Source organism: Rhopalosiphum padi, chromosome 2 (assembly GCF_020882245.1).
Source record: "Rhopalosiphum padi isolate XX-2018 chromosome 2, ASM2088224v1, whole genome shotgun sequence".
NCBI classification, from domain to species: Eukaryota; Metazoa; Arthropoda; class Insecta; order Hemiptera; family Aphididae; genus Rhopalosiphum; species Rhopalosiphum padi.
In genome coordinates this window covers 57,080,643-57,106,852 of record NC_083598.1, presented here as the reverse complement: position 1 = coordinate 57,106,852, position 26,210 = coordinate 57,080,643, and the positions used below count along the sequence as shown (strand labels likewise).

Below are 26,210 nucleotides of genomic sequence, written 5' to 3'. Positions count from 1 at the left end.
AATTCATTACATAGCAGTTTGGATTGGGATATTACTACAGTAGTATTAGCAGCTTGAAAGTTATACAAATTAATAATTAACAATGGTGAAAAGTAATTTGTATTATTACAGTTTTTAGAGCACTGCAAACAAAATTAATTTATTAAAAATAGACATTTGTGTAGGAATTCTTCCATTGATGGATGGTATACAAAACTGGTATTGAAATATAAAATACTGTCTGTTTCTATATGTTTTTGAGCTAAATAACATTTGTAATTATTAATTCAGTTAAATAATACTATTAAGAGTACCGAACCAACAACCAATTTTAATTCCCTTCCATTTTGCCACATCTAGCTGCATGATTTTGTTCCAAAAGACAGTCTTTTCAAATAGTTTGGCAAGAAATTTTATATTCATTTCTAAATTTTAAATTTAAATTTAAAATATTTAGACTTTTGAAGTTAAATGCCCAACACTGTTTTAAATTAATTTATCATCATATAAATACCTAAAAGATTAATGATACTATCATTATAACCAGCAAATAATCTGATAAGATCACGAAATAACAACATGAATGCCATGTTAATTACACCATTTGTGAGATCAGCAGCAGAACAATCAAACTCAAGTAATGCATCCAGTTGTGACTGTAAGACTGGTAAAGTCTTCAATAATTTTTCTGAATTCATGGTGCGCAGTACACCATCTTCTTTGCTAAAATTAAATGCATAATATTCAATAATAATAATTGAACAATCTAATTAAAATACAGAAGCATAATGTATAACATTTTATTTTGATAACTCATTAATTATAGGTTTATTTAATTTATAAAAATACCTTCTTTTAACTTTACAAAAATCAAAAGCCACGGTACGATAAGATAAAGCTTTTTCATTTAAGTATTTAGAATAACGTCTAATAAATGGTGACATATCATAACCTAAAAAAAAAAAATAATAATAAGCATTAACATTTTGAATTAATTACCTAAATAATAAAATATTTAGAAATATTTAGAAAATTATATGTACAATAAATACCTATATTCAATTATATTATTTTTTTAACAAGATATTTTTATTTTTAATTAACTTATTTTGTTTTAATTGTTATTCTTACCAGATCGTACTCCGACAGGTCCTAAATGTACCAAGCATAAAAATAAAAACAAGTGTACTTTTAATACTAATTTTTTCTTCAGTTTAGTTATTAGTATTTTCATATATCATATAATGACTTAAATTAAACTACAATAACATAATTTATAATTAATCACCTTGTAAACTGCTTTTATCCAAAAAATTGCTAAGTTGAAAGGAACTATTACTGGATGCCAAATATTGTGTAAATCTCTAAAAATATATAAAATATTTAAATACTTAGATTAAATAATACAAGATTATTTATACTAACCTCGTTCCCATAACACATTAAATGATGAACTGTGATTAATGATTTAAATACTACGACCCAACTGGCATTTTGTGACCGTTCAATTAATAGATTGGCAAGTTGAGGAATTGACACATTTGGTTCATTAGTACAGTGAATCAAGTCTAAAATAAAAATAAATAATCATGTTTTATACATTAGCAGATACAGAACTAAATGTAATGTTTAAAAAATCAAAATACAGATATGAATCAATAATAATAATATTATTTGTTATAATTATATGTATATTTCAAAGTTATTACTAATTATATAACACTCAGTACACATAACATAATGTTATAAATACCATAATATTCAGTTGCATATTCCACCTCCCATTAATCATTTTTTTTTTATAACTGGTACATATCACATTAGTGTATTAATTAGGAATAAGTTAATACTTGATGTAGGTGGTATTGATTTAAAAAAAATACCAAATCCACCAACATAATAATATAGCAAATGTAAAACATATACAATTTTAAGAACAAAAAATAAAGTTAAAATATTGATTATTTTATGATACTCCTTAATATCTATCTTAGCGGTTCTCAAACTTTTTTTTTTACGTACCACTTAGATTTAGGTATATTATCAATCAGTCGCGTACCACTAATAACTAAAAATAGAATGATCCAAAATCCTAATTGTACAGTTAAATATATTTTTTGTTTTAAATAATAAGGCAGTAAAATACTACAGCTACAGTTTAATTATTTTTTATTTATTAGTTTTTTAAAATAAGATATGAATTAAATAATTGAATGGGTTTATTATCCAAAAACAGCCCTTTGCGTACCACCATGTAGTCTTTTGCATACCACAGTCTGAGAACCGCTGATCTATCTTTTTCTCTTAAGAGGACATTATACCCACATGTGTTATCTCTGTCTTACTAATGTAGATCATAGCAAATTTTTGTTCAGCAAAACACATTTTGTGATGTAATCTTTAATATTAGAGTAAATTTACCTTTTTTATCAAACTTAAAGGTAATAATGTTATCTAGGGCATCTCATAGGCTTTTATTGGTATTTTAATTTTCAATCGAGTTACAAGCATTTTAAAGTTTTAATATTTTACATAACTATAACTCACTTAAAAATTAAGATATCAATAAAAGCCTATAATGAGATGCCCTAGATAATATTCTTATCTTTAAATTTGATAATAGGTAAATTGCTAGAATACCTACTTATATATCTATCACTTTATGACCCCTTTATTTATAAAGTGTATAATGTTTACTACACATCTATTTTTTTATAACTACAATTATGTTATAACAATTAATTTGGTGTATTTAACATAACAATATATTAAAATTAATATTAATGTAAACCATAAATTAATGTATTAATAATAATAAAATAATAAATTAAGTGTATTAATACCATTATATCAATATGTTGTAAATAAAAAATTTCATTTTTTGATTGAATATTGTTATTATTTAGTATTTACTAACAAGTATACGAGGTATACCTTTTAACTATTATCAAACATATTATATAAAACAAGCAACAGCTGATCTTAAACAAATAGGATAGTTAAAAATAAAAGGAGATTAGCAGTTAAACAAATTTAAATGATATACATATTACATAATAATCAAGCTATTGTGTTATGACAAAAATGGGATTCACTGACCACTTGTATTTCTTATCTGAAATCCGTGTTTATCATTACAATTTGACATTTATGAATACAAATTACAAATCATTTATCATACCTTGAATTATATTATATGAAAATGTATATTAATGATAAAGGTAACAATAAAGTTTTGTAAATGTATGTATGTATAAATGTAATGTATGTTTAAATGTATGTACAATAAACTACCAACCAAAAAAACTAAAAATTTCTGGTGGGGAATGGGGGCACTGGACTGTCTCTAGGTACAGGCATATGTCTATGATAACGCAGAACAGTTAATCACGATACAAATACAAAAATATGTTTTTTAGCGATATAATTGATAATATTCATTATAGTGGAATCATAAAATTTTAAAAAAATGCGATTTTTTATTATATTTCCTTTAACAGCAATATTCAGACAATGATTTCACATTTTTAGATTCTGTGCGAAATGATAGATGTATTGATTTTACAATAAAAAATTATTCGCTGGGTAAAAACATTTAAAAATGTCATATAAGATATATATTCTAGATTTATAGATTTATAAAAATATTTGAAATACAGTATAGGCCGGTATAGGCATAATTTATTTTTAAAAGCATTTCAAGTTCAAATGTTGACGAAATTACATATTTAAACTATAAATAACGTTATTCGTTGTTTTGTAATGGTTCAAAAATATTATTCACAACAACATAAAACTTTTATCTATTTTATTATATTTTATACATACAATGATATTTTTCAAATGCAATGTTTCAGGCCAAAATTATTTCAGCCTACTGTAAGTTTTACTAATTGTAAAATAAATTATTTTACCTAATAACAGTATCAAAAAAACAAAACAAAATATACTTTGTGAATTTGTGATATAAGTTTATACTTAGTCGATAGAACACCTCCCTCCATTCGGAATCGTTTTTTGCATACATCAATGAATAACAATTTAACACATCCATTACAATAGTGACCCACTCATTACCTACCGTACAGTAGAATAGTACCCACTCGCCCATTTTTTATTCTTATTCTATTGTATTTAAGTCTTAATAGCTTATTAAAACTATAAGAAAATTATTGATGCTGAAATTAAAAGAAGCCATAATCAGTAACTAGTGTTTATATTTGTATTCATAGTGAATGCTATCATTGCTATCTAATATAGCATTATCGTTTACGTGTTTTATACTTAACCTGTTACCAATATAACATACGGGGTATCGACTCCATCCTTAGCAAAATACAACTAGGTAGGTAATATCATAATGTATAGAAATAATAATACAAAAAAAAACCAGAACTTTGCAACCGAAATAATGAATTCAGGTATTGGTATCGGGTTGTTAGAAATAAATTAGATATTGAAAATCAGTTTGTATATTTCGGGTACTAATTATTTAAATTAAAACTCAGATATTGAGTATTTATGTGAAATATTATTTTATAGTAAAATGTGATATAATATGTAATAACTTATTACTAATAAGTGTATTGACTAATTTGATAGTTTTACCATAGTAGACTACATAAAAATAATATATAATATTATCTATGGCGTAAGTGTTACAGATTTTGCTGTAATTTTAAATGCATTTTTATTAAATGTTAGTAGGAGTATTAACATATCGCCTAATATTAAATAAAATAATACAATTTTTAAGATCATAATCTATATTAATTATAGTACCTATTGGGTACTTGACAATATTTTGATTTCCGGTGTTATTTTGAATCGGGATAAACCTTCACCCTTAAAATTTTTAGAAATAGTTAAATTCTTCAATTTATCTCAACCCTTATATCAGTTTAACCTAAAAATAATTAAGTCTATGATATACTATACACGCCAATGCCGAGTATATTGACAGTATTGGATACTACGTATTAATTAGGATACAAAATAAAACCAAATTCCTATGCTAGTTGATAGGTTATTAAAAAAAAAAAAACAAATAAAGTAATAAGTAAAAACCAAGGTAATGTGACTTTATAATATGGACTATTTTAGATACAAAAATAAAAATAACCAAGTGCATAGTGTTTAAATTTTGTAAATAATATTATACTGTAATGATATGCACTTATAAGTGTAGGAGAAAGGTTCCATAGATTTGACATTTATTAAAGGCTTGTATCCTTTATACTTGTCACTTTAAAATTAATATAATCTCACTATAGGCTTCTTAACTTATTTTTAATTTCTCTTATTTTTGCGTTATTACAATACCTTTATAAAATATAGATTATAGTAAACTACGGTATGCTATTATAACAATTAAAATATTAGTTCTTTATTTACAATACTAATATTAGTATTTTGTATTTCTTCATATTATCACGGTTGGTGTGATTGTATTATTTAATATTATGTAATTTTATAGTATTATTATAATATATATATATATATATATTACACATATAATTTGATGGTTGTGTTGAGAAGTAGTAAGTCTTGTTAGTTCAAAACATTTTTGTGAGTAATATTAATCTACAAAAATGCATCTCTTCTCCCCAGAACATTAACTTTCATCACTAACACAGCATTATATAACACGCATAAATGCATAATGTATACCACATAACATTATTCAATTTCAATATTTATCAAATAATAAGTTAAAATATTAAAATATGTGATTATATACTAAATAATATGTATTATTATTTATTAGAGAACAAATCAAACAGACAGGATACAGCAACTGAGTGTAGGACATTAGTCTCGGTTCATTAATTTCGACAGAAGATAATGATAAATAAATTAATATTATTAAATAAAGCAATGCTAAATTATAAAAATATAGTTTTAGGTAAAGCTAATATCGATACGAATATAAAAATAACAGTTTTAAAAGTTTCGTGTACATGTGTTGTTATTTTAAAAATTAAACGAATAAAATAAAGTTACTAACTCTTTAAAAAAATTATAACCTTTAAGCCGGAATATTTTTAATTATATCGAAAATTAAAAAAATTACATTTTTATAACATTATGATCTAGAAATTAGGAAGTAATAGATAATTCAAACATTAACGAAAAAATGTTTGAAATTGTAATTAAATAACAACAGTTAATGATCAATCATCGCATTTATTAGCAGTGATATATTTTAGACCGTTAGTCGTTAGGGTGACTACTGACTATACTAATATAAAAAAGTATACTAGTTATATACCTATATAGGAGTTTGTGTTATTATATACTTAATAGTTTTCGATTGTTTTTCATACAGAATATTACAAAAAATCATTTTTTTCGCGAAGTGTGTGCTCTCGTACTTAAATTAGGACGTTCGACCAATAATTTGTTTAAATACCCGGTATTATTTTAGTAGCGTCGGTCCAAAGTAGATTAAAGTAGTGATTAAACACTTAAAAACACGATTGTTGAATAATAAAGGATAGCATAATATGATCATTTATTAAGCGTGTATAATATATATATAAGTACATGTAATAGGTAATGTACATTTCAAAATATCAAATTAAATATTTAAAATTAAAATAAGTAGATATGTTATTTATTTATAACTTATAATTTTATAACCATTTACAATGTGGTGCCTATACTAAAACATTTAGCTTTAATGTTTAAATATAAATATACATAAAACGTTTACATAATATTTTAATTTTTCTATATATTAAATCTGCTAATGATTGTTTTAATCAGTATTTGGATAATCCTTCATATGTTAAACTTAATTTATATTCATTATTATTATTTTTTTTACTAGAAACAGCACATGATGAATGTTTTTCATCATGGGCGGATACCACGTTTATAATTGATAAATACATTAAATTAAAATTGGACAACAGTAAAAAATATATACATTATTTGGTGCCACATAATTGCATCAATTAAGCTGAGGTGAAAAGTCAAATTTCAAACAGTCAAAATTTAGGATCAATATTACTGGGGTCACAAAAACACATTTAGCTTAAATCGAAGGTTATATTCATCAAGGAAGTTCACGTTGGATTCAGGATTGATATTTATTAGTTTTTGGATAAAATAAGATTATACATATATTACATATCTGTAGCCAAATTGCATTTTTAAATTAATACATTTTCCTACTGAGAAATATAAATTCAATATTTCTAAGGTCGTATATATTTTATTTTCTCCCCTTCGCAATCGATGACCTAGTTAAAATTGACGTTAATACTAGAGTTGCTAGGAACGGCCAACAGGCACGATTATCCCTTATATTATTTAACAAATATAAAAACAATTGTTAAAATATAAATACTGCATACTACATAAATTGAAAAATATGTCCACGATACTAGCAAATACATGTTTATCTAATTATTATGAAAAATTATTTAAATTTAATAACTCCACTAATCACCTAGTCAGAGGCGTATTTTTGGTGATTTACGGTGGATGTCCAAAAAATTCCTTAATGACCCAGTGAATTTCGAATAATTCCTGGATAAACTGTAAACAATACAAAACTCTAAATATAAATAACCGTATTTTATAGGCACGAGTCAAATATTAATACATTAGGCAATTGCTTTTTGAAGTCAAAAGGTGTCCAGACATAGAAGAAAACCCCTGCCCCTCAAAAAAAAAAAAAAAAAATACACCGCTGCACCTAGTTAAAAATGTTAACATTTACAATTAATAATTTTAAATCAAATTAAGTATCTCTTAAGGTTATTTAAATAATATAATATAATATAAATAATAAAACACCATTTATCTTTTTTGCGCTGGACAAGATACAATTTTCGTTCACTTTCAAATATTCACGCATTAATTTAAAGGCCACGACGACATTGCGTTTTGATGTGTGTGAATTTCACCTTATACAGCGCAGGTAAAACGGACTCCCACTCGGCAATTGAGTCACATTTTATTTATCTGCTTTTTTTTAAACAATATGCCACAAATAAAATGAAATACTTTTAAAGAAATTGGGCTACAATTATATGAATATATAATATTTATTAACTATAGAATACGACTATATATATATAAATATTTTTGCCAGACATACTCAACAAATAATTAAATAATAATTTTTTTAACTCGTGAGCAAAAGAATATTGATAATTATTAAAAATTAGTAAGTTTTTGAAACATTATAAATTCTATTGTACTTATAATAAATTGCCTAATTTACTCGTATATTACCGTATTATATACAACAATTAATATGTATTGTTTAGTTTGCTAGTTGCTACCAACGAACACGATGTTTCATATATTGTGAATACACTTTTGGCTATTTTTATACATTTAATTTTATGACAACCTAAAACTATTGTCGAAGCTGATAATTATTTATCATTGGCTAATTTATTTCCTTTTAATAAGGTATGCGTTGCTACGAGTAAAGGGTTCGTGTACGCTATAGCGGTATACCAAATTATGTATACATTATATCATTGATTATATTATATTATTAGTATTTATAATCATTGGCAGGGCCTAAAATTGTGTGCAGTAGCTAATATTAAATGTGCAGTATCAAATTTAAAAGTGTGCAGTATTTTTTTAGATTTTATAAAATTTTGGTTAATTTTCAATATTGATTATTGAAAATGATTAATAAGTAGAGCACAGATGTTTTAGTACTAAAAATTAGTAAAATTGATTGCAGTATTACGCTAATAAATACCAAAAATTGCACTAAACAATAATGGCGTTTTGTTATAAATGTTTTAAATTTACTATTATCTAAAATTCTACCAAAAATATAAATATAAATAATATTTTATTCGAAGTAGCCGAAGAACAAATTTATAACATTATAACGCATAATTGTTAAATAGTCATAAATCATAATATTGCACAAATTATTTGTATGCTGTATTAATACCTATACCAACTTAAAATTATGTTTATTTTATAAGATAACATAGATGTAACGACGTTTCAGTGTCGACTATATTATAACTAAAATAGTTGTACAAAAATGAGTAAATTCAATAAAATTGCAAAAAATTGCTCTTGAATTTTTTAGATTTTAGTTCCTACTTACATGACACGTATTTAAAACGTACTTAGCAATATATTGAAATAGTAGAAAAAAGTTGTAAATGCAACAAAATCCGTGCCCTTATTATAACTAATTATTAAAAGTACCAACAATAATATTATGCAATGAAGTTATATATGTGGCATAAATGCAGTCCCTAAAATTGTGTGTATTCTAGTACGACACACTTTGTGTAGTACGAAAAGTGAAGTGTGTAGTACGAAACTACAGTTTTTAATGGTTTTTACTTTTTAGTCAAACTAAATTTTAATAACTATCTATATTCTATATAGTATATTCTACACAAAACACAGTACATAATAAACAATATTTTGCGTTACTTATTGGTTATTAATATTCATTGTTACTGAGAGTAGCTATTTTTATTTTTATCAGCTTGGTCGATAGTGAACCTCGAGAAGAAGTTCTTTATCACCAGAAACCATTAAAACTCATTTTATATTCGATTTAATATGGTTACTGTTAATAATTTCAATCCACAACCAGCTGCATCATTATGGTTAAATAAAAAAGATAGACATACCAAAAAACATACTAAGGCCACACAACAAGAGTACTATGAAGGTGTTTTTCCCGAAGATGAACGTCAAAGAAACCAAAATGTATCAGAAGTTAATACTGCTCGTATAATGTTTTAATAAAGTTAATACTTAAAAATATTTGTTTTGAAAATTCCCTTATTTTGGTAAAATTTTACTATACTATTTTAAGGCCATTATTTTAAAACTAAAAGGTTAATTATACATTTAAGTAAATTAAAATCAATTTTTTTTGAGTAAATTAATAATTATTTTATTTTATTCACAGCAATGAAATAATATATTTAATATTTATATATTATATTGTTATTTAAATTATATTAAGTGTTATTGGTTGAAGAAAGAATTCCATAAGCATTAGTGTTAGTTTTTTGAACATTGATTTTTTTTATTTAGATTAGGGACTATGTGTGTGTAGTACGAAAATTTGAATATTTTAGGGGCTGCGTGAATGCATGATGTGCATTGTGGCATTGTGCACTACTAGGTCTATGATTATTAATTTAAAATATTTTGGTGTGGAATTAGATGTGCAGTAGAAAAATACCCTAATTTTAGGCCCTGATCAATAGTAATATTAATTATTTTATTAAAATATTTAGTGGCCCAATTACCGTTACCTTTTTAATAAAAGGTTTATTGTGGACAATTCCCGGGCGCCGACTACACGTCGGGTCCGGTGGGACGTAAAATTGTTAGGAATCGGTTAATATGTTAAATACAATATTGTGACATCTACAATAATTATTAAAACTAATGACATTGGTTTTTAATGAGTTTTAAACGAACCACCCTCTTACCCACAAACAAAACAACAACGCATTGTATAGCAAGGTCTGTATCAGTGTTTCTCAACCAGTGTGTCATGAGTCATGACACTGAAAAAGTCTAAATGTGTAACAAAGTATATTAAATGAAACAAAATCTCCCAAATACTATTGGCATAATATACAAAAACTAATAAGTATTTGATATAATTTCTATGATGATAAATTAGTAATCTGTAATCGACATTTATCCAGTGGCGGATTAACCACTAGGCTTGTTGGCGGCAACTTATAGGAGGCGGTAAATTTGTTGCAGTTATTTTATTTTTATTCTCAAAAAAAGTTTTTTAAATGTTTTTAGAACATATAATTTACTGTTATGGGTTTATAAACCCATCCGTCTTATAAGACAGAGACAACTCATGCAAGTGTTTTGTCCTTTAAACTGTTGCTAGTTTTTATTGTAGTAAGTCATCTTTATTAAATGTCAATTGTTTGTATATTTGTAACAATAAGCCAAAATATTATTATTACTATCATTATACATTTATACACCTATCTGTGTCATTTAATATAAATATTCTGCGTAAATACAAATTTTCTAATTCAACAAAAAACATACCTATGACTGTTTAAGTCAAAACAAAACGAAGTATTTTGTTCTACGATGAAGTTGAAGGATGGCATTTTATATGTTATGTCATGTGTTATTTACGAGGTTATTTATGCTATTTCATTAAATCAATTATTTATTAATAAATATAATATATGATTATTGATTAATAGGTACTTAGATTATTATTTTATATAGGTAGTAGGTATTACATATTGTATACCTAAATAATTTATACACACAATATTTTTAATATTTTTATATTTTTTTTTTTTTATCTACAATTGTTTTAGTTTATCATCATGTATTTATAATTAAAATTTTTAATTATTACAACTTTAAGCCTGAAATTAATTGATGATAATGAAACAATTTTCAAAATAATATAACTATGATTATACTTGTATTCTAAATTTAATGAAACACTATTTAATAAATAAGTCTTACATGAATGTATGCTTCAGACTTTATGTGTTAACAAATTATAAAATATATCTGGTGCTAATGACCTTGATGTCAAGACGTAAATTATTTTAATTTAAAAATAATAATAGATGTTTATTTGATAGCTTATTAAGCTATTTAGTTTTACCCTATAGGGCATAGGCTATAGATATGTATTATATTATTATTTATTAAATGATTCATTATTTTCTTAATTTGCAGCTAAAAACTAAGTTGTAAAGCATTTGGTTTCTATATAATTATAAACCTATTGGAAAATAAGTACACTTTCTTAACATAAACTTAAATACAGTTCGTGGACTTTGAATAATCAAAACATTTTATTATTTAATACTTATATGTATAGTTACATATTATATAATGGTGGTGTTGGAATCAAAATGTCTAAAATGTACATGTATCATAGTTAACCAATAGTATCACCTCTATAGTGATAAAAAAATCTTGTATTAAATTATATTATATTTGTATATAAATCTATATTAAGACAAAAAGTTAAAATGAAAACAAAAATGTCATTATTAAGGTGTACTATTCTTAATCTTATACATAAAAATCAAAATTATTATAACTAACCTAACTAAAAAATGTGCCTAATAGCTATGTATATAATTGATATGATAAGAGTAATACCACAGAACTAAAAAGTCATTAGTAAAGAAATTAAGAAAATTAAGAATTTCACGCATAAGAATTATATATTCACAAGTTAGATACCATATAATTAAACTAGTAAAATACTCAATTTACAAATTATTTAAGCTAAGTCTATTATAAACAATAAACATAAATATAATTAATAAAACGAAACTCAGGGGCGGTGAACTATAGTTTAGAAAAATTTGATTGGATGGTAGCAAGTCCGACTACTGCCTGTTATAACTAATCATTTATATTAACTGATGTTTAATACAATTTTATTGTAAATAATTTATAAATAGGTAATATTCAAAATAACATTATTTAAAATTAATAATTATTAGATGTTAATATTTAACATTTTTTAAATAATTATGTATTGCTAAATAGTAAATGATATGCCATGTCTAAACAACAATTTTAAATAGATATACAAAATGTAAAAGCGATTAAGAAGTTGACAAATAAATGTGGATTTTCTAATAGCTATCAATATAAACATTCCCTAAAAACTTAAATTTTGATTATGTTGTTTATAAGAACTAAATGTTGGCTGCTAATGATATTAATTAAATAATAAATAAGAGCAAGTGGCCATGAAGATACCTATTATTATTTTCATATTATTATTGTGATTAACAATATCCGATTAAGTACTATAATAAAAAAACATGTTTGCAAATATGTTTTATAAATTAAAAATTTACCTAGATAGCACTTGGATTGGTTTTCTAACCAATTAATTAAATATTTCCGCAATTATTATACTACTACATAATATGGTATGATATGAATGATTTAAAAATATGATGCTGATTTAAATTTAAAACAAATCCAAAACCATAGTTTCAACATTGTAAGTAGTTTACTTATTCATCAAAAAAGCATGTTGGCTACAATATTATCATCTTCGACATGCACTATAAACTGAATATTTATTAATAACCTATTAAATTAGTAATATCATTATCAAAACATAAATTAGCTAAAAAAAGTATTATTTTTTTAAAACTTCTTATTATATTTTTATAACTTTAAGTAAGATGTAAGAAATATAAGAAAATATAAGTAGATACACTATATAAATATAGGTAGGTACTATATAATAAATAATACCATTCAATGCCTTGTACCCCAAAATACATACGACCCAGGTAAATATTTTTCAAAACACATAATAAAACATACTGGTTAACCTGAAACTTGAAAAATATATTATATTTCAATATCAATAAATTTTAATGTTTATTTTTATTAAATTTTGTTTTATTCATTTATTCAGTAGTATACTATTTTTACTCTGTTCACCAAGAGACCGGACCACTTTATGCATCCAACTGATGGAAATATGGACAAGCAGGTCGTAGCTATCAAGTGTTATGGTAGATGAGATTTTGTCTGTCACGCAGGTCTGGTCTCTCGATGAATTTAGTTTATCAGTACTATAATATAATGAGTTGAAATAAAATTCTATGGAATATCCTGAAATCTAAAATATTAGATTCATGTACAATACTTATACTTATATAATTTTCAAATTTAATTTTTCTTGAACTACCTAAACTTGATTTATAATTTTAATGATTTTAGTGTTAACATTTGAATAAATGATTTGGGTATGTCGCGGTATTTTTTTTGTACTTATTAAATCGATAGAATAAAAATATGAATATAAAACAACTTTTAAGATCAAACTTATAGGTAAACCAAACTTAAAATCATAATTTTACCAAAAAAATAAATATATAATTTATATAAAATTACAACTTTGGTTAAAAATGTAATAGTAAAAATAACAATGATTGCTAATATTTCTGATCATTACACAAACTATCTACCTATTATGAAGGTAGAAAAATACCTTAGTAATGATAATATTTGAACCATTCTAAATAATAAAAATAGGTATTTAATTTAATTCAAATTAGATCTTAAAAAAATTTAGATACAAATTTATTTATCATACTTTCTTAATTAAATTTGTTTATAATTTTTAAAAATGTTGAGAAAAACTACTACTAGGTACCTAGATAGGTAATATAAAACATAGTAAATATCAATTTTGGCACTTTTCCTTTTTATTTTTTTTTAACACCTATTTGTGATAACCAACATTAAAAAAAAAATAAAATAATCAATTCAGAACCAATAATAGTTGAATTACTATTATTATTAATATAGGTAGTCCAAGTAACTATGATCCATGAAACTTTGTTTTGCTCTATACATAAAAAAAAAATACAATAGAAGAAAAACTAAGTAAAATATAATATTATAATAATATAATTGTAAAAAAGTTATTATTCAATCAATTTTAAATACATTTTTTATTTTATTATAAATTAAACATCACTTTTAGCATAAATTGAATATGTTATTAGCACTTATCTTTTAATCGATTAGTTTTTTTACAACCAATATTATTTAATATGCATACAAATAATTTACTGTTTTAGTTTGTAAAAATAAACAGTTATCTACTATAGGTGTTGTAAATTGTGACACGATAAATATTATGTAATAAGTGCATTACAAATATAGATTCAAATTTTGACCAGCTACTTGTAGGTTGACTTTTTCATGAATAACCATAGTCATAATTGCAGTAATATAACATACCTACTCGGTGTTCTAACCGTGTGTATTTATTTTAAAACTAAGTTACCTAAGATCCTTATCAGATATTCTTTACCATGTCAATAAAGGTAATACCATTTGATAATATTTCTAAAAATTATATTGGATTTAGTAGTAATGTGGATATATGCCATATAGCAGTAAACAAAGTTATTATGAACAATATTATAAGTATACATATTTCAATTTTCAATATGTTAGTGTAAACATTTATTCGCTCATACAAATAAAAAAAGGTTATAATATAATAATTAATAGTTTATTATTTTACTATAGTTAACTAAATAATATTATGTAATTAACTATGTTTAATCTATGATTAAAATACACAATACAGACAAAAGACAATTTATAGTTATATCAAAATATTTTATATGTATTGGAGTCTCTAGGGCCTTTCAAAACAAACATAACTACCTAATGGCCCTGATCATTTTTATAGCCTAGCGATTATGGCTAACCCAATATAAACTATATAATAATAGATCAAGTTAACAATTTAAAACTGCTCTGATTAATATGTAAAATTTAATTAAACAACAAACGCATGTAAATATTACAAGTAAGTTATGCGATAAAATACAAAGTAAAATATATTAAACTTTTGTCATTGGAAAATGATTAACATTTAGGATTTTTAACAAAATATTAAATACCTAACCTATATAACAAGTATAGAATCAAATAGATACTTAATAAAAAATAAAGTAAAGAAATAATAATTTAATTAGTTTTTATTTAGATTAGAATAAGGTAGATTATTGTTATTGTAGAAAAACTAAAAGAAACATAAATTATGGATACTTACTAAGAGTGATATTATTTATTTAAATAGCTAAATTTAAATAAATTCTATATTATGTTCCTATACATTACCTATTGTTAAAAAGATAAGTATCTATTTGTTTAGTAAATAAAAGTTTAGTGTTTAGTATTTCTAACAAATAAAATATCTATAATATCCCTCCTTAACTACTTATATGTTGAAAAAGCTTATGATGCTTATTTATCTTTCACATAAACTATAGTTATTATCAAGATTAAAAATAGGGTACCTATTGAAATTTTACTCAAATATTAGTTTGGGTTAAATTATGGACAATTTAATTAATATTTTTCAGTAATATAATAAGTAGGTAAAATTATTTTAAATCAACATACATAAACTTAACTTATTCTGACAATTTAACCAAGTAATGCATACATACCTACATCATAAATAATAATAATAACCCAGTGTTTTTAAAAAATACATTTTAAACATTTTGTTACGTTCATATTATTTAACACCAATACCTTCAAATTTTAGAGTAAAATAATATAATATAAAATTAAAAATAATTAAAACAACATGAAGCTTGGAAGTTGAAATTATTACTATATACAACACCTACCTACTAGCTATTACCACACATGTATATCTTAATCTATCTTTCATAAAATTAAGCAACATTTAAGTTGTATTGCACATTTGCAGTCGATATCTCGAAAATCAATCATTTACTATTTCGAATTGTAGTTTACGTTGATAATGAATATTAATAAAAATACCGATAATAATATTAATAATAAATATGCACTCACAATCCAAATGTTTCTTTTTCGGCCCGATTAGCTCTTCAGTGGTGGCCTTGCATACGGACTTTGCCAGACCTTGTCCAGCCAAACTGTGACGAGCAGCCAATAGTCTATCTTGTATTGTTTGACCGGCCATTGCGAAGGATTCTTCAAGTTTAAGTGATCAGCGATTTTCGTTTTTCCTTCTCTCTCTGTGTTGTTTACCGTCAGATGGACTGCAGACTTAGGTGGGTTTTAAGGAGCGTGATCGAAACAAATCTGTCTGATCGATCACTTGGCAACGGATTCGCGAACGATTTTGCAAGAAGACGATTTTTTTTCTAAACCTTAACGCGTCGTTAAGGGGAGACTCAAATCCCAATTCCTATATATTATATAGCTAACGTCAAGTGTGGTGGACTGCCGTCTCAGTCTGCCAGCCAGTAGCCTGTCGCCGAAGTTCCTGATAATAATAATAATGACAGCGATGAAAAAAAACACACACGCACACGCACTACTTATCACGGTTCAATAAGACCGTCGTCAGATTTGTTTTGCCGGTAGATCGCAGCCGCCTCGTCATCTGTAGACGAGATTATATATTTGGTGGTGGTTACTGGTTAGGTTGTCTTTCTCGTACAGCGCGAATGGCCGAACTATTCGCCGTTTCCTAGTTTCCCTCTGGTAGACGTGCACATAAGGACGGAAAACGAAAAATTCTATTTGGGTCTTGGGGAGGTGCCGAGACGGGATTCTGTTCACGACTCACTGATCACTGGCCACTGCAAATATAGTAGTAGTACTACTAGTACTGTTCAGTGTTCAGTGTTCACCGTTCGGTGGCGCGGTGGGGTTTCGCACTTTCGCACCCGTTCGCAGGCGCGAAAATATTTCCAAGCCGTTTGCGCATGCGTTCTTGGGGTCATGGTCGAGTTTTTCCCATCCCTAAAACAACTTCACTTTTATCACTTATCTCTCGCACAACTGATAACAAAATGTCGCTTCTTCGAGTTATTCGCATTTCGCCGACTGTAGGTACCTATATCGCTTTAGTTTTTAAATTTCTAAAATAAGTTGCTGACTTTTGATTTTCGGACGAACATTATTGTGGCATAGTACTCATAATTATTAACAATTAATAAGCTCTCATAGTCACATAACGTATTAACGTGTCGGCACTCAGTGATAAACGAGTATAATATTTTATAAGACGCTCATAACTAGAAAAGTTTATAACGATGGTTCGAACCGCTGTTTTGTCCAGAACCAATTATAGATTGTGTAAGCAATATGTAGCGGAAAAGGTAACGATTATTTTTTTCTCTTGTACCTATCTGCTAGAAATCAATAATTTTTTAATTCCTTAAACTGTTAAAAACTTTTTTAAATGTCAATAACACAATGGAATTATGTATTAGTTATACGTTCTATTAAGTTTATATCTTAATGACTAAATGTTTTTAAATGTTTCAGGTTGCCTGTGCAATTAATAAAAATTCAACAGATGTAGTAAATGATTTTATAGCTAATCTGAAAATAGGCAAAGGAAATTCCATGAATGATATTGGTTTACGTATGCCTCTTAATATTCTTCAAAAACATTTTGGAACAAATTCATTTAAAGATTTTAAAATACCAAGTCATGAAATAACAACTTCTCAATTACATCCTCAACATGTAATAATACATTTAAATAAAAATGATTTTATAAATGATGTACTTAAAAACAATATTGATGTAACTCGTCGACATTGTATACAGAATTCTAAACCCTGCATTATTGAATTTAGGTAATTGGTAAGTTAAGTTACTCATATATATTTCAAATATAATTACATTTCAATTACTAAGTACTATGTCAAATTAAAATACATTTCAATTATTACAGTTCTCCAAACATTGCAAAACCATTTCATGTTGGTCATTTACGTTCAACTATTATTGGAAACTTTATTTCTAACTTAACAAATTTTATCAATGGTCGTGTTGTACGTATTAACTACTTGGGTGACTGGGGACCTCAATTTGGTTATACAATATTAGGATTGGAACAAATGAAATCAGATGTGTCTAATAAAAATATGACCATAGAATCTTTACACAATGCATATATACTTGCCAATAAAATGGCAAACAATGACTCAAGAATTCATAATAAAGCTAAATCTATATTTAATGATTTAGAATGTGGTAACTCTACCACAGATATCAAAAACCTATGGAATGAATTTAGATCAATTACTATTAATGAATTAGAAGTTATTTATAAAAGACTGGGAATAGTATTTGATGAATATGATTGGGAATCAAAATATTCAAAGGAAAATATTCAAGATGTTCTAAAAAGACTCAATGAAATTGGTTTATTAAAATTTAAAGAAGATGGATCTACTGTTGTGCATTCTAATAATCAAGAAATCACAATTTTAAAAAACGATAGTTCTACATTATACATTTCACGGGATATTGCTGCAGCACTTAGACGCCACGAATATTATGGTTCCGAAGATCTATTTTATGTTGTTGATAATACTCAAAGCAAACATTTTTACTTACTTAAATCCTTAATTGCACAAATTAATTCAAATATAAATGTGCATCACATTCCGTTTGGAAGGATACATGGTATGAGCTCCAGAAAAGGCCAAGGAATATTATTAGATCAACTTTTGAATCAGGCAAAATCGACAATGAACTTAAAAAGGAAATTTTCTGAAAGTTGGTATCTATAATTATTAGGGTTCAGAACTTTTCGCATATATTTATTTATTCAAATTTATGTTTTCCTTTTTTAGTTGTAAAATATTCTAGATAAAATATAGATTTTTTTTTTAAGGGGGACATTAATTAAAAAGTTGAACTTTGTATATTTTTGCATATTTTATTATATTTTACAAAAAAATTATGAATAACAAATTTAAGGATTTTAACAGTATTAAAATCTTATTAGGCCATTAGGGAATTTTTCATAATTTTAATTGCATTTAAAAATATATATATAATTGCTATAAGTCTTGAACCCTTATAAAATAATACTTTATTAATATCAATATTATCATCCTTTGTTTACTTAAATTAATTTCAGCTACCAAAATTAATTCGATGGACGATAATGATGTAGCAGATGTATTAGGAGTATCTGCTATAATAATAAATGATCTAAAACAAAAACGAAAAAAAGATTACAACTTTTCTTGGGAGTCAGCATTGCAGGTACCCGTGTTTAATTTTTCTTTGACTCAACAATCAAGTTTAGTTCAGTAATTAATTAATTTTTTTTCAATGTTTAAATAGTTATTATAAACATATATATTTGTTAAATGTTTAAATATTTTACAATTAATGTATTTATAACAATAATTACATCAAATTAAGCAGTACTGAATATATCTTATCTATTTTTCTTTAGGTAAATGGAGATACTGGTATAAAACTTCAATATACTCATTGCCGTTTAATAAGTCTAGAAAAAGTTAATTCCAATATAACTGTACCCGACGAAGTTGTTGCTGAATGCTTTACAGAAACTGTCGCATTGGATTTAATTTTAGAAATATGTCGGTAAGTTATTTTTAACAACATAAATTGTGTACTTATTATTATATTATAGTATTACACATTTATCTTTTTTAATGAGAAGTATTTGATATTGAATTTTTTTTTCTCAAAATTGAATACTTGAAATGTTTTCTAATATTTTAATTTGTTTATGTGAAACATTAACACATAAAAAGATAAAATCAAATATTATGTAGAACTCATGATAAACTAAAGTATATCTTAAGTTATCTCATAAATCAAAAAATATGATAATTAGTATATGAGTAAATTAGAATGTTACATTAGAAATAGACAAAAGAGATAACCAATCTCCCTTTCAGATCTCTTTAAACTGCATAATATTGAATATTAATATAAATTAATGTTTATAGAATCTTAAGTCGTCACTGTAATTCTAATTTTATAATAATAAAATATAATTTTTGTTTTTTTCAGTTTTGAAGATATATTGACTGAAACAAACAAGGAATTAGAAGCGTGTATTTTAGTTAATTATTTATTTCGATTATCCAATTGCATCAACAAAGCCTTAAAAGTTTTAAATGTTAAAAATTCTAGCAGTATTATTGCTCAGCAGAGGATTTTGTTGTTTCGCAGAGCTAGAGAAACTCTAAGTACTGGAATGAACATTTTAGGATTAGTACCATTAAAATGTATGTGATTTAAAACCTCGTTTATGTAATTTTAAATTACATACAATTTTATTTTACTTAGCAATTTATTTTCTACTTTATAAATCTGAAGAATAAAAAAAAAAAATAATAAAAATTGTTTTTTTAAATGTTTTTACTTATACTTTTATTTAACATTAAAACCTACTATAAATGTATTATTTTCAATTATAATAATATTAAAAATTATGTATAATAATCTAAGATATTTCAATTTTTATGAATTGTAGATAACTCTCAACCTCTCATCATAAGTTATCACAGTGATATCCAATAATTTATTACCATATTTTAATTAGAAAAATATCATTGTAATGTTCAGTTATTATGATAATTTGAGTTAAGTAGTTTTTTTTAAGCACAAATTGCAATTAAGTATTGATATAATGTCTGTTCACAATTTAAATATCTATTTAGCATTGCTAATTTATATAACTACTATACTTAAAAATAAATGTTCATGTTACCATAAAATACATATGTTACTGTGTTAACATATTTTTGACTTGATTAAACAATTCACTACTATTGAAATTCATCGTTCATCTATAATTTTAATAATTTTCATAAGCATGAAATAGTTAAAAATTGCACATGTGTGCATCAATATTGTCAGGTGCTATGTGTTTATACAATTACTAAAATTACAGCATACCTATTTACTGATGAATATTTTTATGGTCAAATAGAATCCACCTATATTTTAAGTAGAAATACTTTCTAAATTAGACATTAAATCTATATTAATAAAAAGCTATATCTATGTGTGTATGTGAACGATGCATATCTAAGTTTATTGCACTCGCAGTTCAAAAATTTGGTATAAAGTAAGATAGATATACCTTGGTACATAGGTAGCCCTGTTCTCGAGGATGAGCACCTCTAACATAATTTTTTAAATTTTAATTGGGGATCTCGAAAAACAAATAAGCTGTTCAGGATCAGCTATAATTAATAAATATATGATAATTATGTATCTATGTACATATTATATACACATAAGCAGCTTTGTCTTGACAGAATATCAACGTAAAGTCTAAACCAAAATAGGTAGAAACTTGGAATTTTGATCATACCTTAATTTCATAATGCAAGTGTGCATTAAAAAAGGACTATGCAACATTTTCATTTATAATGGTACCCGTACATGCAGTGATTTGTTGCCTTGTTGGAAAACAAAAAATCCAATTATTATTTTGTTCATTTAAGGTTGCTATTGGTTACAGAAAATAAAATAGTTGTTATAATTTATTGGAAACATTTTATAACTGTGTTTTAAATAAGTTCAAAAAACCCCAAATAACTGTTAAATCTTTGGCCTCAGCCGCTAGTAAAAAATACAATTTTTAAGCACCAAATAATTAAATAATATATATGTAATCTGTTGTTAAGCATTTAATTGTTAAAAACACTTATTATTGAAATATTTTTGAAATATATATCTATAAATATTATGTAACTGGTTAAGTTAATAAAACAGCAAATTGCAAATACAATTTAGACAATACTACTTAGACTGCTTGTGGCTTATTAAAGTATCGGACTAATTTTATCTTTTTTTACCCATACAGAAATGATTTATGTTAGGTATAAAATCAAGAAAAAGTTCACATACTTTCGTAGTGTGCTTATATACAAAGTCAGATAAATAGCAATAATTGCGTCACGTTATAATTTAATAATTATTAATGTCATATATGCTAAATATTTTTTAATATAATCCAATATAACGGAAATATGCTAAAATATTCTCTGAAGGCAAAATATGCACTAATATGCAAAAAAACTTTTTTCGACAGATTCTACAGGTTATGAAATACAAATATTTCTTACTCCCATCAAAAAGCATTTAGCATATGCTTGTTAAGAATATGTTTTTGCATAATAATCCGGGCTATAAATTATAATATATGATGATATATGAACGCATATTAGTACACCGATTTTGAAGAACCGACGACGTACGTAAAATTGTGGTTCTTGTCGGATAGTGCACGAAAGCGAGGCAGGACCGAGGGTACGAGAAAGAGGAGACACGGTGTCTGGCGAGTGGCGATAAGTCACTAACGCACGTTCTCGGTTCTCCGGCACCCCGTTGTAGACAACTTCGCGGGTGTCGTACGCTCGGTTGTAGACTGATCGCCTCTAGCGGCAAACCGAACGACACCCGGCTGTTATACAATCACATGGCCCGACGGCGACGAAATAAATTAATTTTTAGACATAATCTACCTAAACTACTTATGTAATATGTATACTTGAAACTAATTACATAATAATATTAAAATATATAATTTAAAAATAAATAATATTATTAAATTTAAACTACAGATTCTGAGATTATATGGAGTTTAATAAAATAATTTATATGTTATTAATTATTTTATAAAATAGGTATACGGATAGATTTCGTGAGAAAGTGGTTGTCAAATTTTAAAATTTTACTTTTTTAGGAAAATCAATTTTATTTAAAATGTTCTTAATTTAATGTTATTTTGATTAGCAAGAACGGTCGTCAAATTTTATTTAGGTATATGTTTTGTGGGAACAATAATTTATTATTATTGCTGTTTACTATGAAATATAGAAAATATAAAAGAGTTTATTAAGTACAATTGTAAAAGAAGAATTATCATTGGAATTGAATCGAAAGAAATTAAAAACCGCATACATATTATACCTAATATACGCATATAAATAGTATATATATATATTATACTATACTATGCTGCACATAATATTGAATCGTACAAGAACATTGGAACTACATATAATATATTCGGTGTAAGCAAGTATAGCCAGTATAGGTAATCAACTTCCGAAAAATAATCCATAATATATTATATATCCGGATACTGTGGCTGTGGTGACGATATATATATATATTTATTATATAACAAAATACCGTAGTGACGTCCACTGACGTCGTGTCACTAAATAGAACATAAATGAACTAAAAAGAACTCGATCACAAATGAACTTTTGATAATCAAATTTCCAATGCATAAGACACCATTCACGTATCTAGAAAAATCTGGTGTCAATCTTGGAAAAAGTCTAGAATTGGAATTGGTTGTAAATGTAGAAAATAAATTGTGTGAAGAAGTACGAGGTCTTGAATTTTCTAAAGTTAAACTATCGGAAGTATTATCAAAAAATCCCGGATTATCACAAATAAAAAAAATTTCTGAAATTATAAGCGGAGTAATAAGAAATGATGATGAAGACCTTGCAGATTTGTCACCAGAAGATATTTCTTGTTTCAAATACGCATCCACTGTGTCAGCAGACGTAGAAAGAAGTTTTTCGAAATACAAGGTGATGCTATGCGACAATCGTAGAAGTTTTTAATTTGTTAATTTAAAAGCACATTTTGTTACATCATGTTGGTACTCATTCAATAATTAATTCACATTTTTATGCTTTATACTAGAGAATATGTTCAGAGTACCCGGCAATGATTGTCGGAAAATTGGTACGGTTGTTTTGATCGTGGAATATTGATACGGTCGTTAAAAACCAGGGTTTCATAAACTATGAAAAAACAATCTTAAAGGATCTACACATTAGATAAGTACTGCATGAAATTGAAAGTATACGGCATGAACAACCTAATAATTTAACATCTCGAAAAACAAATAAAAAATATGCTTTACTTCAATATAAACTTCATGAAACTATTACCAGTTACGTAAATAAAGAAATTACAATGGACATTTTTTTAAATACCATAGGGAAACTATTGTGAATTTATATTTAATTTTGAACTATTATGAACTATTGTGAATTATTGTGAACTATTATGAACATATATTTAATTTAATTTTCGACATATTTTTTTACTATCTTATTACTATTAATTGTGAACATATATTTATTTTAATTTAATTTTCGACATATTTTTTTACTATCTTATTACTATTAATTGTGAACATATATTTATTTTAATTTAATTTTTTGAACCACTGAAAATAAAATATTTTATAGTACCAATATTCGGCCTATTTCATTTCTATAGTTCAAAACACAATAACCGTACCAATTTTCCGTTTACCCCCGGAAATTACTCGATGGCCGAGTACTCGATATCATATTTAAGACTCGGCTCTTACCCGGTATCCGGCGTAATACCTTCATTTTTACCCGGTCAATGCTCGGTACCGGCGTAATACCTACATTTTTACTCGGCTAAAAATATTTTTATTGTATTATAATAATATTATTAATTACTGCCGGGGTACCTAATAATACCTATTATAATTTTATTTGTTTTATTTTTTATATTTTATGTTAAGAGGACGTTATACCCGCATGTGCTGTCTCTGTCTAACTAATGTAGATCATAGCAAATTTTCGTTCAGCAGAACACATTTTGTGATGTTAGCTTTATAAGAGTCAATTTACCTATTATCAAACTTAAAGGTAATAATGTTATCTAGGGCATCTCATAGGCATTTTACATGCGGGTATAAAGTAATCTTAATATATTCAATACTCAATAGTGTTATTTCTTTCTATGTTTGGCTAAGTAGTATATTATTATAATTTATAATTATTAAATACCCAATAGTCAATACTAAGAGTTTAAAAAAAATGTTTACTCAGTCAGTACTCGGTAGTCGGTACCCAGTTAGTATTAAAAATTTTACTAGGCTAGTACTCGGTAATCGGTTTATAACAAATTATCTACGCGGAACATCTCTACTTTATACTCATTTAAAAAATGATATTTAAATTGTATTTTTTTTCACTTAATACTATATTTTTTAATTTTTTTTAAACTTTGATTTTGTAAACAATAAATTTTTTTTACATATTTTTTAATTTTTGAGTGCATATTTAACAAACATTTTTGCATAAAAATCCGGCCTCTAGTCATAATATTTATACATTTGTATCGACTATGAAAAAAATTGAATGTAAAATTCCTTACCGTAAAATATAATGATAAGGAAGTATTATGCCCTTCGACTATATAATAAACTAAGTTTATTTTTTACTTAGTTTTTATGGTTGAAGATTATGCCCACAGAAGTATTATATAAACATATATTTATGATTATGCTATAAATAATAGATATTTTATTATATTTAATGGATTATATTTTTATAAATCGTAATATAAATATTATAATGTCATACGATATAATAAATAAATAAGTGTTTCTTTATTTTAAAATATTTTTATATAATAAATGTAATGGTTTCTTAGGATGATGGGTGGCTGAAGGAGCGCGTGGCAGGCTTTATCCCCCCATCGCGGTAATGTGACATTAAATTTTGTGTGGAACGTTCGTTCATCCAACATCCACTGAGTCCCCCTTCTAGTTTTTTTCCAAATCAAGCACTGGGCTTAATAACTATAGTTGTCAAAGATATAAAAATAATAACAATAAAAAAAAACTTATCATTGCATACATTTTTATATAAAAATGTGAACAAATGGAAATGAAATATTATCATTGTACATTTGTATTTTTTTCAAATCCATTGTCAAATATTCTAATTTCTGATGCGTAAACGATACATATTTTGTTGTTGGATCCGCACAATACAACCATTTATTAAAAATATATTAGTTGTAGTTATATCGTTTAATATTGGCTACGTACTAAACAATGAATATAGTAATGTACATTTTCAAATATAGTAAAGTAAAGTGAAAAA

General features: G+C 25.4%; 2 protein-coding genes across 9 annotated transcripts in view; one reads left to right on the top strand and one right to left on the bottom strand.

Moving 5' to 3' along the window:
- Positions 1 to 16,937, bottom strand: part of LOC132922966 (phosphatidylinositol-binding clathrin assembly protein LAP) — a 28,345-nt gene extending 11,408 nt beyond the window's left edge. For 7 of the 8 annotated variants that reach the window (XM_060986720.1, XM_060986725.1, XM_060986723.1 and 4 more), the window contains exons 1-6: positions 16,339 to 16,937; positions 1,405 to 1,547; positions 1,268 to 1,343; positions 1,111 to 1,131; positions 829 to 931; positions 494 to 702 (exon numbers count right to left, since the gene is read on the bottom strand). In XM_060986720.1, the coding sequence (XP_060842703.1) occupies positions 494 to 702; positions 829 to 931; positions 1,111 to 1,131; positions 1,268 to 1,343; positions 1,405 to 1,547; positions 16,339 to 16,468 (682 nt within the window). In that variant the 5' untranslated portion in view covers positions 16,469 to 16,937. The remainder of the gene's footprint in view (positions 1 to 493; positions 703 to 828; positions 932 to 1,110; positions 1,132 to 1,267; positions 1,344 to 1,404; positions 1,548 to 16,338) is intronic. The other variant, XM_060986721.1, reaches the window with a different exon arrangement.
- A 306-nt stretch (positions 16,938 to 17,243) lies between these two features.
- LOC132922967 (probable arginine--tRNA ligase, mitochondrial) lies at positions 17,244 to 20,653 on the top strand. Its single transcript, XM_060986729.1, has 6 exons — positions 17,244 to 17,615; positions 17,785 to 18,101; positions 18,200 to 19,029; positions 19,397 to 19,524; positions 19,721 to 19,872; positions 20,308 to 20,653. The coding sequence occupies exons 1-6, from the start codon at positions 17,550 to 17,552 to the stop codon at positions 20,531 to 20,533; spliced, it is 1,719 nt and encodes a 572-aa protein (XP_060842712.1). The 5' UTR covers positions 17,244 to 17,549; the 3' UTR covers positions 20,534 to 20,653.
- The last annotated feature ends 5,557 nt before the right edge of the window (positions 20,654 to 26,210 follow it).

Bases quoted from the DNA above. Each gene is read 5' to 3' on its own strand.
- LOC132922967 (XM_060986729.1), top strand. From the start codon at position 17,550: ATGGTTCGAACCGCTGTTTTGTCCAGAACCAATTATAGATTGTGTAAG. The intron at 19,525-19,720 runs GTACCCGTGTTT...ATTTTTCTTTAG, and splicing joins CTTGGGAGTCAGCATTGCAG to GTAAATGGAGATACTGGTAT. The intron at 19,873-20,307 runs GTAAGTTATTTT...TGTTTTTTTCAG, and splicing joins TTAATTTTAGAAATATGTCG to TTTTGAAGATATATTGACTG.